The following is a 20874-nucleotide window of genomic DNA, read 5'->3' as shown; positions in this document are numbered from 1 at the left end:
AATCTCTCATCTCTAGACTAGTGAATGCAAACATTTAATATTTGCTGCAGAATATCCCAGCAACTGACATGGTTTCCCCAAATTTCTATCAGTTAATAATAAATACAATAAAAATTCAGTGGCTCACTAAATCAAAAAGCCAACTGAGAGAATTATTTATGAATTTGCTAAAGGATTATTGTTTTCCATTTCTTAAACAGTATTTTTCAAAAATGTTAACGAACTTGAACTGTAAATGAAAACAGCAGCCAATGACATTATAGCTATTTTGAAGGAAAACGAATTAACTTTTCAAAAGAATAGTGAGATAAAATGTTTCTAAATATTAAATGACTAAAGATCTACAACATATGAAATTATACTTTATTTTTATAAGCTGTTTAATTAGTTAACACATCATTAAAAAAGCCACTGCTACCCATACCTATGGTAGAAAACAATTTCTTCTTTTCTTAGTAGTCATCAGAGACTGATATATATATTCAATCATCCATTTAACATTATAAAAACATCTAAATACCACATCAATGTTTGACAGCTTCTATTCAAATTGTACTGTTTGAAAGACTTGGCAATGTAAAAAACATAATGTCAACATTTTGAAGAAAAATACTTGTGTAAAATAAACAATTAGAAGTATTTTTAGAATACAAATATCCCTTGAACAAAAAAAATTAACACATTGTTTGTTTGGTAATAAAAAATTACATTAAAAATCTCAAAGTATTATGCTTCACTGACAAAAAAATTAGCTATTTTGTATCCTGACTATCAAAGTAATAAAAAATTGTATGTTTATCGACCATTTAATAAGCAATAATTTCTATGCAAAAGAAATAAGAAATTAGTGTGACCACAATAAACATGTCTAATTTTTCTGAAAAGATTAATCACAAACTACAAAACATATTTTTTAAATGCTTATCAAAAATTATTATTTATAATAATTCAGGTTTAGTGAAGTAATTTTCTATACCAAATATTATACCAGTAATGTTTTCATTCAATGGATCATCTGTATGATTAGCTACAGCTAACATAGCTTGTACCACTCTCTACGTACCTGTACAAGTACAAAAATAAAATTTAAAGAAAAGTATCTATTTAAATGTGATAGTGTTAGAATGACATTCTGTACAAGTAAAAACTACGAAATTAGAAAAATACTACAGACAACTGTGAATCAACACTGAAACTATGCAGCAGAAATATTTATACAATATTATCTCCGATTATTAATAAGAACATAGTAAAGCAAAACTACAGTTCAAGAGGGCTATTATAATGGAGTTTATGTGTTATTTTACCAATGTATATTTATTTTTGTGTGATGAATTAAAATTCCTTAAAGCATGTGTTTGAGTCTACATACATATTGTCTTCTAATTTACCACTGTAATTAACATATATGAACACTGGATGTCGAGTCATTTAAAGTTATGCCATACAAGATTTAGATAGTAGGTGAATATAAAGTTGATTTTGTGCAATATTGCTTTCTGTGTTCTGAATACAAATTTATTTTCAATCAAATGTTTTATCAATTTAAAATACACATAAAATTTTTTGAAATTACTGAAATACAATGAAGGACTTCACAGCATGAAACAAATTTTATGGTCCACTTTTACGGGTAGAAATATTCTTGTGTTGAATAATTCTTTCCTACTGTAAACCTTTAGAAATATTTTAAAATGATTATTTTATACATATATTTAAAAAACAACATTTGTAAATCTTTAAAAATTTATGATAAGGCTTCATCTACTTATGTTTCTAATAAAACCAGTTGTGTGTTCACAGTGGTAGGTATTATATTATATTTAACTCAGGATTTGAATGGTTTGACACTAAACATTCACTTAGATAAAAACATATATTATAATTTTCACAGGTTTGAATTAATATAAACAAGACTTGGTCTTTTATTAATAATAAAATTCCAAATTTTGTACACTTTCAACTTGATTACAAAAGGTTGATATAGTTTAAAAATTACCATTTTTTTTAAACAAGAGTACAAAATATTTCACATGTTAAATAAGTACAAATAATCACCATAGATCATTTTTTGTTTTGTCATTGAAACATGACAAACTACTGCTTTGCTTTCAGTGTAAAAGATCAGCATTTGCTACCATCCCATAATGTTAATTATATTAATCTGGCATTTCTTTTATGATGTTCTTTAATTGTGTCTAGAGCCTAGATATTTTTATCTTGTAAACTTATTTTGATATATATTACAAAATTAGGATGTCTTGTTATTTAAAGGGTCCAAAGTTTCCAAAGAAAAATCTTCATTGCCAAAGGAAAGTCCAAGACTGAAGCCATCCTAAAATCCAAACAAATCATAAAGATATAATAATTTTCAAAAACTACAAAAAAAGAGCAAATGCAACTATTAACTGTAAAAATGTTGTGTCAAAAATCTGATGTATATCTTAGAAACTTCATTCAGTTAAGAGAATGCCAATATACTTTTACAGTATGATACGTACCATAGTTTACCATAACTATAACAAAAGTATTTACAGATGGCAACACAGTTAATAAAATTTAAATGTACTTTTCAAATATATTCTAAATTATTGAATTAAATCTAACATAAAGATGTTTTTTTACTCTCGTTAAAATGTAATTTTACAGATATTTACAAAATACATTTTGTAATTCTGTGAATTTTGAATTAACTTTATAGAAATCTCTCTCCACACAAAGGCCTATAAGTAATTTTTCTGTAAATAACCACAATTTTTTTTATTTCCAGAGTTAACGTTATATACAAGTTTTCTAAGTTTTTGAAATTTTCACTTATAAACATGAAGACGTTTTAATTCAGTAAATTATACTAGAGGGAGGTTAAAAATAGTTTCACAGATCAGTCCATCATACTTCATAAACAGTATCGTGTATGAAGGTGAAACTGTCAAAGGATATTGTGCAGATATGAATGCCACAGTTGTCACATGTTGCCACTAGCAACATCCCCATGATCTATTGTCTGATCAGTATGAGCAACCATTAAAAAAATGTGCTCCTCTAGCATCCAATGGACTTTAAAGCAACAATGTGCATCTCATATCATATTCTGGCCATATCCTGGAAAATTATATCTTTGAGGTCTGGAATTGTGTAAGGTATTTCAAAATATATAGATAACTTTAGGTATTTCAGAACAGAAAATCTGTTGGTATTAAGTCTGGTGAACAAGGTGACTGTTCAGGAATGTGCAATTAGTGCTACTAAATTATTCTGTTCTGAAATTGCACAAACAAGAAATTTTTCAACTAGTTATTTCATTGCTGTAGCATGGGAATCACAATGTCTGTGAGTATTGCATGGTACCATGCAGGTTTACAGTTCACTTACTGATGGCTCTTCAAAAAAGTACAGTCCAATATCATAAAATCAGCAGTGAAACCACACCACACTGTCATTTTACAATCATGAAGGAATGTAAGAAATGTTTTTTATTAATTAGTTTCCAACCAGATAATACAATTGCATGTATTGACTCTTTGAGAAAAGGTGAACTGTATTTCATCAGTCCTTAAGTTGATTACATGCCACTAGTCATCAACTTCTGGTCTTGCCAAGAACTACAAGGATAGAAAACTAACAGGTCAGGTTAAATCTGTTGTTTTTTTCAGTATTTTTAAAAAAAGTAGTTTGTAAAGTTGACTGGACAGCCTTACAGATACAGGAAAAATTTAGATACTGAGCAATGTAACGTACTGCTGCACACATATGCACTTGTGCTGACTTGTTCTACTACTGGCATGGCTAACCTCAAAAATAAGTGCAACTTGTTTCTTCAACTTTTGTTATGAACTTGTACACAGCAATACTGAGATAATGCCCTCTGAAAATGTCATGTGCTCTTCAGTATCCCTTGAGAGCTACTTCGGTACTGCTTACTTTTGGTGCAGTAACATTTCACTAGTTTATGTCTTTTCAAACTTGTCAATTTTGTTTGTTGATTGAACTGAACTACAACTAACAGGCCCATTTATACTCATGAGAGAGAATTAATGTGAAAAAAATAGCAACATAGTAATATCTCTGGTAACAAAGTGTGACAGCTGTGGTGTTTGAATAAGCATTATACCCTAAATACCTCTGTATTTCTCCTCTTTGACATACCATATGTGCACTATAACATCCTGAACTGTAAAACTTTCTTCATAATAATCTTGGATATATCATACTAATTTTACTACTTTATTATACAGATAAATAAGGCACCAATATTATATAACAATGATACACAAAAAATAGTATCATTTAAATTCAAAAAACATAACACAAAACTTTCTATACCTTCATTTCTGATAGCTTTTTATCAATAGCTCCTATAGCATTTTCCAGTTCTTGGGGTTTTATATTGAATGAACTGAAATTCCCCATTCCAAATGGGTCTTCAGCCATCGTACTTGAAGGAATAAATGGTTCTGCTCCAAAAACATCTTTCCCTTTCTCAGAGTCGTCAGATAATACTACAAAAATAGAAAATATTTTTGAGTGATGAGTAAAATATTTCAAAAAATCTTAAACAAGGCTTATTTTAAATTACACAGGGTGTTTACAAAAACATCTATAGTATTCTATGACCAATGCTGTGGTAAATGTGAGTGCTGTAAGAAAGTGCATTAATAAACTAAGCTAAATTATTCATCTTTACAAAGTGAAATCTCAACACACCTCTGGTTTAAATTTGCAATACTTAGTAAAGTATAGATCACATTGAATTTTTTTGAAATAGCAATTTAATACTTTGTGATGCAAAATGTTTTATTTACATTTTCTGAATTTTTATTTTGAAAATTATTAATCAAAATTCCAACAACTAATATTGTAATTAATAATATCTGTGTTCCTGTAAGTTAAGAGCTTTTTATTTAATTTCTGAAACATTAGTAACAATTTTTGTGGAAATGAAGCCTTGTTGTATGCTTGGATTATTAGATCAAAATTATAAGTCATTTGTTTGTTTCAGCACAAAGCCACATTGGACCACCTGCTGTGTATACACCATGGGATATTGAACCCCAGATTTTAGCATTTCAAATCTACAAATTTATCATTCACCCAACAGAAGGGGAACAAAATAAATCATAAAGAAAAATAAAATCAAGAAATCAAATTTGGTTTTTTGGTTTTGTTGAGAACATGTCAAACAAATCAACTATGTGCCAGTACCACTATGAATGTTCACATGGAAAAAAAAAACACAAAAAATAGTATCATGGTTCAGAAATAGTGTGATTTACACTATGATACAAATACATCAACTGAAAAGATTTGACCGGTTGAGTCCAAAACTATAACCAGATCTCAAATCAGTCAATATTTGTACATGGGAAAAACAAACTGAAAACACAATGCCATTGTACTGTGGATAAAAATATTCTAACTGTAAGTGATATGTGCTCCTAGAGAATGAAATCTTACATTAAACATGTATAGAATAGTTTTATGTGAATGTATTAAGATTTTTCAGCTCCAGTATCTTACAGAAATTTATGGAGCTGTGACAGTTATTACTATTCTTATTTTGTAGTCTATACTTTTGACTTTCTTTTAAAAAAAATGTCAGTGTCCACATGAAACCTATAAAAAAAGAACTATTTGTTTAATACAGTGCATGTCTCAATTTTTCAACACAGATGATCTAATAACAGAAGTTTACATAACTTGCTATAAATAGCAAATTTACTAGATGCTTTATATTGCAGGAAAATATGTCTTACATAAATAATTCAGTCAAAAAATTAATTCTGAAGTATACAAATTCTTAGATTTCAAATAACATTCTCACTTGGTGTTTTTCCATTTTGAACATGGTTACTTCCATTAACTGTAATAGGATCACCTCTTGGGTTAAAGTCTCCTGTGTTATCAAAGTTAACGGTTTCTAGCCTTTGACCAACTGCTGGTGTTTGAAAGTCTACACTAGAAAGCTCCACCAAAAAATTCTGTGAAAAAATATGCACATAGTAATATAAATAAATTGTTAAAGGTTTATCAGTAGGGTTTTGTTTTATAAAGCGAACAATATTTGCAGTAAATGATAAAAACTAAAAACTACTAAAAATCGTTGCATAAACTACTTCTTCAAAAACAATTGAAAAAAAGACGTTATGCACTAGTTAACTTTTTACATTTTTAGAATTAAAATGAATTCTCAGCAGCTAATTAACCTCTGAAACATTGGGAGCTTTTGTTTGTTGAATCTGAACTCATGCTACAAGCAAATCATGACTAAAAATTAAACATTCTTTACATACTGCATAGTATGAATCATCCATATTTCTCTACTCTCCAAACTTTCATATTACTTATTTTGGAAACATCAAGTATTCTTTCATATGTTCTGCTTTTCTGTAATAATTTGAACTTTACAGGAAGTTGCAGCAATGATAAAATATGGGTTGTGAGAGGCAAGAGGGAAGGTATTTCAGAAGTATCTGTCTGAAATCTGTTTTAATTTTAAAAACTTAAACTTCAAATCAGGTAATATTATGTCTGAAATACAGCATAGGCAATCAAACTGCCCACACTGTAAAGAAGGAAGGTAAGAATCAATGAACATAAAAAGACACTGAAAAACTACAAACTACAAGGCAATAAGATAATAATGTAGACTAAGAAAAATATGTAGCCAAACAGTCTTAGTAAAAATCCAAAACATAAAACAAATTTACAGAACCAAATTCAATGAAGGATGTGTGGAGTGAAGCAGTCTCATAAAAAGAGGCTTGTGTTTCTGACATCACTGATGTAATACAAACATCTGGACACTGAGTTTAGGAGGTATCTGACAAAGTATTATCAGCCAACAAAAGGTACCTTGTAGCCATTTCCTCTGTGAATTTATTGAGATAGTCTAATTCTGGCCTGGATTTTTTGTTTTGTTTGCTTCTTTTAAATTTCTTGTAAAGCTACACGAGAGCTATCTGTCCTGACTTGGATTTTCATGTCAGGAATAGAAATACTCTTTCCATCTTATAGTTTCATATTTCATATGTATAACCACTGAAATCTCATAAATGAGTATCATAAGTTTTTTTGTCATTTAAACTTTTTATTTGATCTGTTATTTTCTATATCCTAACATTAACTGTAAAAATTCAGCTATATAGGGATAAAGTAAATGTTGAAAAATGCAAAACAAATCAAAATTACCATTTTTTCCCTGGAATGACTGCATATTGTAACAGACAATTACACACTATTTATTCTTACAGTCAGACGTAATACAAATGTTTCAAATGTGGGTTCATTTAATATTACTGCTCTACAGTTGCACTCAAAACCCTTTCAGAATAAAATGAGTGGATCTTTATGACTTGAGTCTCATTTAGGAAAAGCATACCAGCAGGAGTTGAGTAGTGTTTTAGAATTTTATTTTTCTTTCACACATCATTCCCTTGTAGAGTTGTGTGTATAATGTTTTTTATACTCAACTCCTGCTGGCATGCTGTTCCTAAATGAGACTCAAGTTTAAGTGAAATGCCTGCAAAGACAGTAACTCACAAATAACAATTCTACAAACCAAGATGGCAATTAGGCCTAATACAAAATAAAAAACAACTTTCATTAAACACAAATGAAAATGACAATTGTTATGTAAATTAAGTGCCCACACAACCTCAATACTGACCAGGAATATTAGTGAAGAGTGACACAAATACATTGAACAATCAGAACAGTGACACAGCAGTAACAATATGCCCTATACACTACAGGCAAACTGTATAAGTAATGTTGTCAACTAAGTTATAGATACTCCAACAGTGAAGAAAAAGTTACATGAAAAAAAATTATCAAAATGAGAAGCAGGACTGTGAACAAAAAAATCTAAATTATAGCAAAATAATAGAGAAACAGAATTAAGGTAAAATGGTGCATGCTCTGCCGCACATAAAAGTTATTTGGAAATTTTTAGTCAAATATTTGTTGACAACATGAGTTCAAATTTAAGTATTTTAGTATTTAAACGGTAAAGATTTTCCAATTTTAATAAATATTTTAATAATTATCTTAGGTGATGATAAACATATTACATAAATATTGCATCATCTTCTTTACTCACATTTATTGAAAATTTAATTTGTGATACTAAAGCTAACAGTTAAAATAATTTAAAGAAATCTTACTCTGCACAAATTTGAAAAAAATCCCAAAACGTACTGAGTAATAATTTAAAAAATGCCAGATAAAATATTTTCATTCCTATTTGTTATAAATGCCACAGATGTCAAAACTGATATTGTATATTTGTATTACTGCATGGTAAAGAAAAACACATGCATTATGAAAACAAAGCTACAATTGTATCAAACTTAGAATTTTAGGTTGAAAATACTTAGAAAAAAAAATTGAAAGAAAGGAGACTAATAACCCAAAGTATAATTTTTCAAGAAATTTAAACTTACATTTGATGGTAAGATGGTTTCAAATGTGCGAGCTGGAATAGGAGGTGGAATTTCAGGAGAAGAATTAAACAAATTATTTTCTGGTGGATTTTTGGATGTACCATTAACAAAGATTAATCCTGGGCTCTGAAACATAAAACACTTGTTACATCAGAATTCTTAAATAGTAAAGTTCATTAAAATGTTTCTAACAAAACATTTCAATTATACACTTCAGCTACAAACCTAATCACTAACAACATGTTTTTACAAAAACAATGAAGACTATAACACGTACATTTTGAAAGCACTTGGATTATAGAGATTCTTATTTTTATTTTTCATTTATTTTTTGAACCTACTTGTTTTATTAACATCAGCAAAATGTTTTAATACCACTAACAAACAATCACCTACAAACTTAAATACTCATAAATATTTACAAGAATGACCATTAAATAAAGTTTAAAGAGATTTAAAATAAAAATATTTCATAACTTAAAACTATAAGACGTGATAAAATAACATTTACGATCAATGCAAATAATTTTTCTGAAGTACCTAAGAAAGCATTTATATGTAGTAAAACCAACTTTAAAGGCATAAAAGTGTCTACTTTATATGATATAAATTGCTGTAACTGTTTGCCAAGAGTGAAATAAATGGAAAAGAACAATTAAAGAAGCCAACACTATTATACACTAGTGATGAACATTTCAAAAATGCTTTCATCCATATTATCAAAAATAGTAACATTTTATATGGTGAAAAAGAAAATTCTTTACTATGTACCTAAGTTCCATGTTTACATTTTATTTGTCAGTTCTCATATATTAGAACCATGAATTTACCATTGGTAGTAAATGTCTGTAGTAGTAGTTCAAAGTACAGAATTTAAAATGAAAAACAACATTTACCAGCCTAACAATCATACATTTAGCTGTTGATTACTAATAAGTATATTGGAAATAAATCCTGTTTAATTAACAGTAAAAACACAATTGTACCAACCAAAAGATGGACAAATATAAATCATCAACTTTTTTTTTGAAACAGAAATTGATTTATATCTAATTTGTATCACATTAAAATATTTAAAAGAATCAAATTTTAATACAATATATTCATTAGCCAAATTACAGTACTTAACAGCCAGATATTCATCAACAGAGATAAGCTTTCTCCCATTCTGACACATTAATTACCACCCACATGAAGAATACATACAACTAATTATTTCAAAGATTTAAACACCCAACTTCCTATTAATTTATATCCATAAGGCAATAGCAATGATCACTAAAAACTATGAATTACATTAATATTATTAATTCTTTCTCAATATATATGACATTCAAACAATTTTAGCATTTCCTAGCATCAAATACAATCAATTATTCTGCCAGTTCACTTAGTAGAGCAACCAGCTCTGTTTAGTTTTCATGCTTACTACAAAACTAATATTACCACAATATATTCTAACCTCAAAATTCACACATGAGAAATGAACTTTCTTTACTAAAGCCAATAATTCTTACATGCAAAAATTAAATATCTTACCTCTTGTTCATTCTTCTTATTACCTTCAGTTTTGTCTTTTGAACACTGGAGCTCTGAAAGTTTCTTATGTAATTCAGCATTTTCAGCTTCCAGTTCTTGTACCTGAAAAGAAATAACCATATGTAATCCCATCTTTATACAGCATAGAAACCATATTAGTAACTGATGTAACAGCAAATGGTATATTTTTTACACAAAAATTAAATGAGCTTTGAAGTGATTTAAAAATTAAAACAGCTGTAACATGCAGATGTACTGACACACTGAGGAGCTGACAGAAAAAAGAACAGTATATTGATGTCTACTTTTCAGGTACCTTGAACTAGATTTTTGTTACTTCATTCACAAGATATTCAGTATTTTAAAAATGGCTCTTTTTTTCCATGTGGTTTAACATGATACAAGGCCCATATTATGTTAATATAAAGGAAGTGTTTGCGTATCAAATTTTATTTTGTGTTGGTTTTGCTCTGTACCTTAAAGCAAATACTTCATATTTACAAATTGGTTTGATTACTTTCAAAACTCCCATTTAGAAAAACTACATTCTGAGACCTGACTAGTGATATTATAACATGTAGGTCAATAAAGTGACCATTTTGACTAAATGTTACAAAAACTTATGATTTTTCTCTATATAAATAGCACATACAAATTCAGACATTTTTTAGCACAGTTACCACTTCTGTCCATAAATCTTCTCTGTTGCTGTATTATACTGTAACTTGTAAGAGAAATGAACAAGCAAAAAAAAATAAAAAATAAATAAATAAATCTAGGTGTATTTGTCATATAATAACAATTCTGATACTAACTTTTCTGTCTATTTCCTTTGATATCTACTCACTTTCATGGCTAATTGTATCAATCTTTTGATTTTTCACCCTTAAATTTATAAAATGTAGCAAAGCATTATAAAAACAGCCTAAAATTCAAACAATATTGATCACAAAACATATCAACTAGGATATCTGATTTCTGTTTAGATAATAATGCTCAACAAAATTCCGGTCATAAAACTTTCATATCATTTCAGTTTTGAATCAGTATAGATTATTCAATATTAAATCAAGTTTAAGAGCTATATTATCTTGTTTCCTCTATCAACTATACTTCATTATACTGATGATGTTCCTTCAGTGCTTTTTCTTAAGTGTATCATTATTAGAATATCACTTTCTTCATGACTAGCATTTCCATTCTCCTTATTATGTAATTTGCTCCCTGTGACACTTTGATCACCATAATATATCTTTTATTTCGTGTTCCAAATATATTTCACTTCATAACTTTTCTCCGAGTTAAAAAAGACAAACATTTTAATGCCCTGTGATCACATTAAAAACTACCTAATTTCTTCTTCTTTATGTTTAAAGACCTTGTGGATCAAATTTTGATTAGCTTTTTGTAAAATTTTTAAAAATTGTTTTATTTCTTTAAAATCTTTTGAACAGTTTACTTCTTGTAATCCACTCATTATAAAAATGACAAACAGCATGTGCCCAGTTTCATAAAGTACTTACTCCTGAGTGGTGGAACTGCCAGAATGTATTTAAAGAAAAAAAAACTACATTTCCAGAAACAAAAAATATTGTTTAGCAAATTATTTTTAGAACAGAAAAATTTTTTATATTTAAATGTAGCTGACAAAATAATATAAGTTTTTTATAATACTATAATAGGTCAACTCACCCTTTTTTGAAGGATCATGTAATTTTTTTTCATTTCCATGTCTTTCCCAGATGATTCCAAAAAACGACGATAGGCCAAATCAAAGGCTTGCCCAATTGTTAGTGTTATTTCTTGTGACTAAAAGTTTTGCCAAAACAGAATATTTTGTTAAATTACTTTTCTATAAGTTCAGATGTAAAATATGGTCAGTCTCAAATGTCATAAAAATAACATCTGAATTTATTAATCAATAACTAATAATGTAAAAAAAGAAGACTAATCTAGTAAAATAATAAAAACATAAAATTATAATGGATGAATATCTTTGTATGTATAAGGAGTACACAATAATACTGAATATACTTACCAGTTTGTCACTAATAAAGACAAAACAACTGTGTTTTTCAGTTTCTTCTTTGGCAATAAAACTGAAGAACTTTTTATCTGACTTGTCATCAGCACAGTAAGATATCCGATGAAGAGGGAACTGATGGAAAATTTTCTTTAGATATGCAAAAAAAACAAAAAACATTCATATCAAACAAAAAAAATTACATTTGGAAGATTATAATTAAAACATTTTACTTTCATGCATCTCTGAGAAAATAACTTATAAAACTGTGGACTGCTTTTTATCAGTAGAGTTGCACAACTTAACTGATTACTAACAAGAAGGATTTACATTGAATTGTGTCACATAAAATACTCAATGACAATTATGATTAAATTGATTGACATGGAAATAATTAATTAATCAAAATTAGATGTACACCTATTACTGTTTTTGATTGTGCCAACCAAATCTAAACTTCCTCGCCCTGTCTAGACCATGGAATAAGCCACTGTCACTAATTCGAAACATTATGTTTTTCTTTCTATTTTTCTTTCTTTTTTTTTTTTATTGAACTACTAACTATGCGAAAACCAACTATTTGGCAACATGTACTGCAAACATTTTTTTTTCTTTTTGAGCTGCTGACTAAAGCTGTCTGACAATACATGATACTAACTTGTTTTTTTTACTTACTTTTACAATTTGAGGATTTCTGCACTAGTTAATGAAGTCGTTGATTAATCTATTAGAAAATACCACTACACTAACTTCCCAACTCCAAAAATCAAAACTTGAAATTTTTTGTACTGTGTTAAAAACAAAAAATACAATTCTATGAAATTATAACACTTAAAAAAATTGTAAGATTAAATGACAAAACAAAACTGTTAAGGTCATTACAAATATGTATTACAATCCTGTATTTTTACAAGTTAATCTACAATTTGATTTTTAAAAACAACAATTTTATTGGCCTAATTTTGATATAATTTATATAAATATGAAGCATGAAATACAAAAAAGGAAATGACAATTATCATTACATTAAAAGAAGGTTATGGAAATTTTGACTCTGGAAGAGATAGTATCACTGCTATATTGTATATATCTATATAAGCAAACACACAATATGTTATATAAACTGATTTTCGATCGAAAAACATGCCTAAAAAGCTATAAACACTAGGAAATTTAGATCACTTGGTAAGCATATTAATACATATTAGAATACATCCATAACTGCTGACTTTGGAATCTTGACAATTTAACAAAACAGACTTGACCTTCCATTACTATAGTGTGTAATTTATTAGAACACCTCCAAGGTTGTCATTTTAAAAGCTTTACACACAAAATAATAGTTGATTTTCTGTAAAAGTAAACACAATTCCTTTATTTATATAAATAGAAACAGTGCTGGGGATAAACACAATTCTTTTATTTATATAAATAGAAACAGTGTTGGAGGTAAACACAATTCTTTTATTTATATAGATAGAAACAGTGCTAGGGATAAACACAATTCTTTTATTTATATAAATAGAAACAGTGCTGTAGATAAACACAGTTCCTTTATCATATACTCTTCAAAAAAAGAAATGCAAAAGGCAAAATATTTGTCATCAAACAAACAAAGGAATGATTTGGCAGCAAAATACAGGTAATTTAATGCTTTCAAAATAAGACTGAAAATTACCAGAAAATAAACGAAATACAGTCTAAATTAAACTAAAGTAATCCACTCTGTAGCAGAACTGGACTACGATAATGATATCTGAATTTGAGCACTGCGAAATGATAAAGTCATGATTTGATGGTAGCACACAAAAGGAGTAACATGCATTATGTAACTGTAGTACTCTTCTATTGGTGGAGAAGAAATGCACGTTGATTCACAGGACACATGATACATATAACATGAGGTAGCCTGACTGGATGTTTTGCTGCTTAAAATCTACTGGTCAGGAGAAATAAGCAAAACGTTGAAACAGGCACAAGACTTCGCAAAATGGGATGAACAAAAACAAAAGAAGATTTTCTTACAGATGGATTAAAATTCAAATTATTTGTCAATAACAAGTTTACTTGATGACAGATAGAAAAACAGTATCACCATCAATATACATCTACAGTGAAGAAAGTTAGGAATTAATATACGTGTGGCTGCATTTAACCAATGTTGTTGGAGATCTGCTTAAACCTGATGACATCTTGACTGCTGATGCTCCAAATTCATTCTTCTTTCTGTCATACTTTTCCTTCAGAATGGTGACAAGTTGGGCTGGAATTCAACTTCCAGCAAGACAGTGACCCCAATCATGTGGGATATGTGGTGAAACAACACCCAGAAGGAACCTTAAGGCTAATGGAACTCTCAGAACTACGATTTTACCTGGACAATATCCCAATACAGTGGTTCCTAAACTGTGCACTACAGTGCCCTGGGATGCCACAGGATATTTCAAATTTTCGATAGAAATAAAGCGCTATCAATATCTGTCAGACACCACACAAACTATTAGCTTGAGGTAGTTCACAGTTTTAACATCAGAGCATGCTACATTCCTTTCAATGACATTCTTGAATGTTTGAGATATGATTTTGTTTACTCATACTTCGGGCTACATGAGTAACATCTTGAACTCTCTCATTTCTTAGATTTTTTATATAAATACCTGTCATCTCTCTGGGTCTATCAGTAATTGAAATAACTAAAGGGTGTTGTGATCAAGTGTCTGCAAAGTCTAGTGAAGTTCAATGAATTATTTTGTTGATTTTTCGTCTTTGTGCATAAAAATGGAAAGTTTTTTTTAACATTAATAAGAAGTGTGGAAGTGAAAAAAAGGATGATGAACCACAAACCAGTGGAAAAATTATAAAGAAACAGAAATATGACAATAACAATCTAGATTTTGGTTTACTTTGGTAGATGTCAGTCATGAAGAGTGTCCACAGTGTGTATTATGTCTGAAAGTTTTGGCTCCAGAGTGCAGGCTTCCAAGTAAACTAAAACACAACTTTGAAACCAACCATCCTAACATGGCTAGTGAATCCTGTGATTATTTTACCAGAAAGTTAAAAGAATTAAAAGAACAAAAAGGTATATTTTTAAAGCAAGCATCAATACCAAGCAATGCTTTGTTAGCATCCTACAAGGTGGCATATACAGTCGTGAAATGTAAAAGGTCTCAAAAGAACTGATTTTACTGTCTGCAGTAGACAGGGTGAACATTATGGTTGGTGAATCTGCAGGAAGTCTGCTTTCAAAGGTGCCTTTATCTAGCGATACTATCAATCATAAAATCCATCACATGACCGACGACCTCAACAATCAGTTAACAGAAAAAATGAAAGGGAAGGAATTCAGGTTACAGCTAGATGAGGCAATAGATAGTAACAAAGATGCTCATTTGATTTGCTACACACTGTTCATTGATGGTGACAAAGTTGTAGAAGATTGCAGATACAAAGGCTCAAGATTCATTTGAGATTTTTCACACTTTTACATGTAAAAACAACTTAGACTAGACTAAGTGCTTAGCATCTGTACCAAGGGTGGTCGTTTTGAGTCCAGCTGTTATGGCAGGCACTCATATGAAACAAAGCTCTTGATGCACTGTAGACCCACTGCATAATCCACAGGGAAGCCATTGCGTTACAGCACCAGAGTCCTCCACTGAACCTAGCCCTGGAAAGTGTGTTGAAAGTGGTGAACTTTATAAAAATTCAGCCATAGAAGGAGAGGTTTTTAAAACACTGCATGAGGATATGGGATCTGCACACACATTTTTGTTGTACTAATGTAGTTTGCTTTGGTTCTCGTATGAGAATGTACTGTCTTGTATTTTTGAATTACAAGAGGAACTCCACTCTTATCTCGGAGAAGAACATGAATGTGCTGAAAACTTCTTGGATACTAATTTTTTGTCAAAGTTAGCATACCTGTGCAATCTCTTCAAAGAACTGAATGGGTTGAATATCTCTCTGCACAGACACAACACACACATTCTGAAACTCGCAAAGTAGGTTTCAGCCTTCAGAAAAAAGTTACTACTATGGAAAAGAAAAAAAATGAAGATAGTGGCAAAGACTGTTTCCCCTCGTTGCAGCAGTTTGTTACATCCAATGAAGTTGATTTGACCCACGAAATAAAATACGTTTTTGAGGAGCACCTAACACAGTTCAGTTACTGGTTGGAAAATTACTTTCCAAATCTTATTGAGTGGTCTTGTGACAAGATTTAAAAACAAAATTTGGCAGCATGGAACTAACTGAGTTTTGGATATCAGTAAAAAATGAATATCCACTGCTAAGTGCTAAAGCTCAGCAAATCCTAATTCCATTTTTGATGTCATATCTCTGCTTGAAGCTGGATTTCAGAAGTTGCTGTAATAAAAAGCAAGTACCACACAAAAAATCAATGTGGAACAGGAAATAAGGATGGCAGTGCCCAACCCGATTCAAAGGTTTGAAAAGCTGTGCAGTGTGCAACAGGTGCACATATCCCATTAGTAATTGTAGTTATTTAAAAATGAAATAAAAATATTGTTTTTACTTTCAATTTACATGTTTCATTCTTTCAAAGGGCTACTAAGTTGTTAGGACATAAGTACTTATTAAATTGTTTGGACCTAACTACTCAATCAACGGAAATGTTAGGTTTTTATTTTTCCCTAGGGACGCCATGTAAAAAATTACTGAGACCGTAAGGCTACCATAAACTGAGAACGTCTAGGATATACTATCCTAATTTGAATATTATTAAGGATGTATAGGCTTATATAAAACCTACAAAGATCAAACAGAAATAATACATTGTTGTGACTTGTGTTTGTTTCACTTCTGTATTTGCATAATTATTTCTGATTCTGTGTATGTAAATGTAAAAATCTTGATCAAAATGTGCACACTTTCTGATTCCAAACATTCTATATTATGTCTTACAGCAAGTTATAATGTTTACCTTTGTTTTGAAATCTTGGATAGCCACTCCATCTACAGAGATTGTCAATTCAACTTTTGGTATTTTTCCACCCTCTGATCTCTTCAAATTTTGTGAGAACTAAACACAATGATAATTAACAATAAGAACAAGTTTCTACAATTCAATCAATCTTTCTGAAAGTGTAATTAAAATAAAAACTTAAAGGTAACGTATTTTTTACTAACATAAGTTTGTTATCACTTGAAAATATTTTCACATTTAAAAAAAAACCTTAGGTTTTTTTTAAATTTAATTTTCCACCTACACAAATAAAGTTAATTCAAGTATTTTATTTACATATGTTCATTCATGTTATTTACCCACAGGATTCTTGTAAGTAATCACACTACAGAAGTTACATATAAAAAAAACTTTAATAATAAAATATTTTATGGGATTATATAGACACAAGACTTCAAATTCATACAACAATTCAGAAACTGTATTTGTAGTATAACTAATTAGACTTTCCACGTTCAACCATAACCAGAGATCACTCAAAATTACAAAAGTTCAATTAAATACAATTATTTTTCACTGATTAGGCAATATTCTAAATACATTAATCACAAGACACATGACTGCACATAAAATTAAGTCATTTTTTTAACTTTACAGATTTTCTAAAATATTTATGTTCGTTCCACCATAAACCTTACATTATTTGAATGCAATTTCTTTCATACAAGATCCTAAATTTTCTTCATATTTGTAAAATCTTACGCATATATAATCCCCACAACTTTTTGAAACTCAAAACAGCTTACTCTTAGTTTACGAATTCCTTGTTTCACCACATCTATTCCCTTAGGTTGTTCAACTTCAGTATTCCCTAGAAACTGAATAATTACATAACAATATACACTCATGAATAGTAAAAAAACTTCACTTGGTGTAAATAATATTCTATAAGCAAAATTGTTCCCAATACATTAAACTATACAGCAAATTACATGTATCGCCTTTAAAATAAGGTTTGTTTTAAGAATTATTTAAACTTACACATGTACACAGTGTTAAAAAATTTTGGGAATTTATATCCTTTCTCTTAAACATCTCAAAAAACTTTTAAAATAATCTACTATGCCAAATACACGATCTTAATAATGTAATTAGTATTTAAAAACATATGCAAAAAATCTAAATATATATACAGGTATGCCTGCTGTAACACACAGAAGGCATTTCTAAAAAATGGCAAGTTATAATATGCAGGTTTTCCCATAGGAACAATGTTGTAAGTTAGGAATGTATTCTTGCAAAATTATTTTTCCCTTAAAGTATATTAATGGTATCAACCACTTTTACAGCAAACAATCAGTAAGAAGTCTGAAATCAGACTCTTGTTTCAACACATTCATGCATCCTCTGCAGTTTCACATTGTCTTCTGGCAGGAAAAACTGGTCAGCAAATTTTTATGTGACTGCTGTTCTTGGAATTCCATTAAGGACATGGGAGGTCAGGAAGTCATTCAGCTTACAGTGACCTTGGAGAGTGTTGAAGTTGGGCAGGCATATTTCAACAATTCTTCTTTTTTATGTTGTTATCCATTTTGTATAAAATATTTGATAATTTCCAATCAATAGGATGGACAGTCTCTCTCATATAAAGAAAACTGGCATTGTTATGATTTCCTTATTTTGTATCTGTTTTAAGTTCAGATCAGAAACTTTTGTGTCAAAGTTTGTTCTGGTTTTGCCCACATAAACTTTTTTACACAATAGGCATGATTCTTTTGTGGGATAATTGCATATTCATTTTGCATTTTTTTGTATATAATATCCACATAACTCCAAATCATGCAGTGAATTATAGCAATTTTAATGTTAAAAAAATAAATTGCATAACAACAAATCCAGGTTATAACGGGTATACCCATATATGTGTGTGTATGTATATATATTAGGTTGAGGAATAATTCGTGAGCGTTTTTAAATAATTTCATTCAAGCATTACATGCAAGACTATACAATACTTCAATGCATGAACACATTACACCCAAAACATTTATTATGATACTTTATTTCATGTAATACCTAGTTATATAGTATGCATTGTTGTAAACGAAATTGCAAGAAATTAAATGCGAAAAGCAAATGGTGTCGAAAATGCTTGATTTTGTCCACTTGACATTCCATTTAATGAGCTGAAAATGAAAGCAAAAATTAAAGACATATGAAAATCAAACACACCATCTATTAGGGCAAAAAATTATCTACCAAATGACATGAAATATTTTGCAAAAGCGTTTCATTTATGAATATATTTTTTTAACTTGAAAAAACGCTCACGAATTATTCCTCAACCCAATATATTTAGGTTACTTCATGTTAGGAAACATTACATAAACTTCTATCAATATAATTACCTCAGTTTCATGTTTATTATAAAAACCTTTACAATATTTTCCTAAACTTATTATCTGTACCACAAAACAGTGAATTTTGAACAAAGTATAGCATTTTTCACTGTAAAAAAAGAATGCTGATCCAATAATATTTACAAAAATAAAAGTAAATACAGGTTTTCCAGTAAATTTCTATAGCACATAGCACAGCTTAAATCAAACCTTATTGCACAATGTTTCTTTTTTCTTTCAAAACCAAGAATATCCTGTTTGCTGACTGAGAATATAACACGGTTTCAACCCATGTGGATATGAATAATAAAAAGAAAATTACACTGAACAAGATATCTGGTTCTACTAGATCCTATTATCCTCTTTTACCTTGACTAAGTAGGCCACATGACCTGCTTCCAGGACCTCTGAGGGGTGGATCCACACTCTGTTTCCTAAGCAAATAATATGATTATAACATCTATAAAGATAATCCATTCCTTGCTTTTATAAATGATCACAAAAACTAAACTCTCATATACTGAGTGTACACAGTTTACCATCAAAGTATGAAAACCATTTTTAATAATATACTCTTAACTTACAGTATTAAAATTTAACTAATATTTACAAATATCTTAGAACTTCTGAACTGCATGGTTAAGATTTTTTTTCAAGGTTTAAAAACAAAAGTTATGTGATAATAACATTGAATTAGCATTAAAATGAAAGTATAAGATGTGTACAAATGGCTCATTCTCCAAACAAAGGTGGAATTTGAAGCCTAATTTTTAGATAAAAATTTTACAAACATAAATATACTAAAATGTTTTATAAAAGTTTTGTCATAAAAGCACCTAAATAAAGTCCAAAAAATGATTTAACTTTACATACTGATGCACAATGAAAACACAAGTCTACATGTTACATGAATAGCTCATTGGACACATTCAAATAATTACTTCCATTTCACTCAGTGAGCAGGTAAGGTTTGTTACTTGTTTGAGTAGTACCGTACCTTGAGATAACAAATATCTGAGCTCAAATCATTTGAGTTCATAAAAATGCCAGGTTCTCAACGAATTTCTTTTAAACATCAGTATATTTGACTATTTCATAATTGAGAAGGACCTTGACATTTCTAGTTTTATCTACAAGTTTTAGATCACACCACTAAAATAAAACATTTTACGTCCTAATTAAGTACAAAAGATGTATGTTCATGCATACAGTATGAATGAAATACAAGGAAAAAAACCTTTTTACAGTTAATAATGGTAATTTATTTATATTACTGTTTTCAGTATACATTATTTTGTCATGCTTCGACAAATTCTAGAATACATATTTGAAACTAACTGGGTGTTGTCTTTTTTTTTTCAAGGACTGAAGAATGCTTTTGTTTGTAAAAAACAATAAGTTATGAGAGTTTAATTAAGCACAGTAGCAGTCCTTGTTTTGAAACAATAATAAAAAGACCCATGATTTTATACAAGAATAAACTATCTTTTAACTTCACAGCTTTATTAAATACTGATATACATACATACACATAAAAAAACGTTT

At 29.4% G+C, this 20874-nt stretch overlaps 1 protein-coding gene across 8 annotated transcripts in view; it reads right to left on the bottom strand.

Moving 5' to 3' along the window:
* Positions 1–342: 342 nt before the first annotated feature.
* The window catches only part of LOC143225657 (PTB domain-containing engulfment adapter protein 1-like), a 55151-nt gene continuing 34619 nt past the window's right edge, over positions 343–20874 (bottom strand). For all 8 annotated transcript variants that reach the window (XM_076455456.1, XM_076455455.1, XM_076455457.1 and 5 more), the window contains 10 exons: positions 19699–19763; positions 17737–17808; positions 16949–17047; positions 12019–12153; positions 11673–11789; positions 9981–10082; positions 8442–8567; positions 5822–5978; positions 4324–4499; positions 343–2335 (listed from right to left, as the gene is read on the bottom strand). In XM_076455456.1, the coding sequence (XP_076311571.1) occupies positions 2252–2335; positions 4324–4499; positions 5822–5978; positions 8442–8567; positions 9981–10082; positions 11673–11789; positions 12019–12153; positions 16949–17047; positions 17737–17808; positions 19699–19763 (1133 nt within the window). In that variant the 3' untranslated portion in view covers positions 343–2251. The remainder of the gene's footprint in view (positions 2336–4323; positions 4500–5821; positions 5979–8441; positions 8568–9980; positions 10083–11672; positions 11790–12018; positions 12154–16948; positions 17048–17736; positions 17809–19698; positions 19764–20874) is intronic.

This window comes from Tachypleus tridentatus, chromosome 9, assembly GCF_004210375.1.
Source record: "Tachypleus tridentatus isolate NWPU-2018 chromosome 9, ASM421037v1, whole genome shotgun sequence".
Classification (NCBI taxonomy): domain Eukaryota; kingdom Metazoa; phylum Arthropoda; class Merostomata; order Xiphosura; family Limulidae; genus Tachypleus; species Tachypleus tridentatus.
This window is presented reverse-complemented; position numbering and strand designations above follow the sequence as displayed.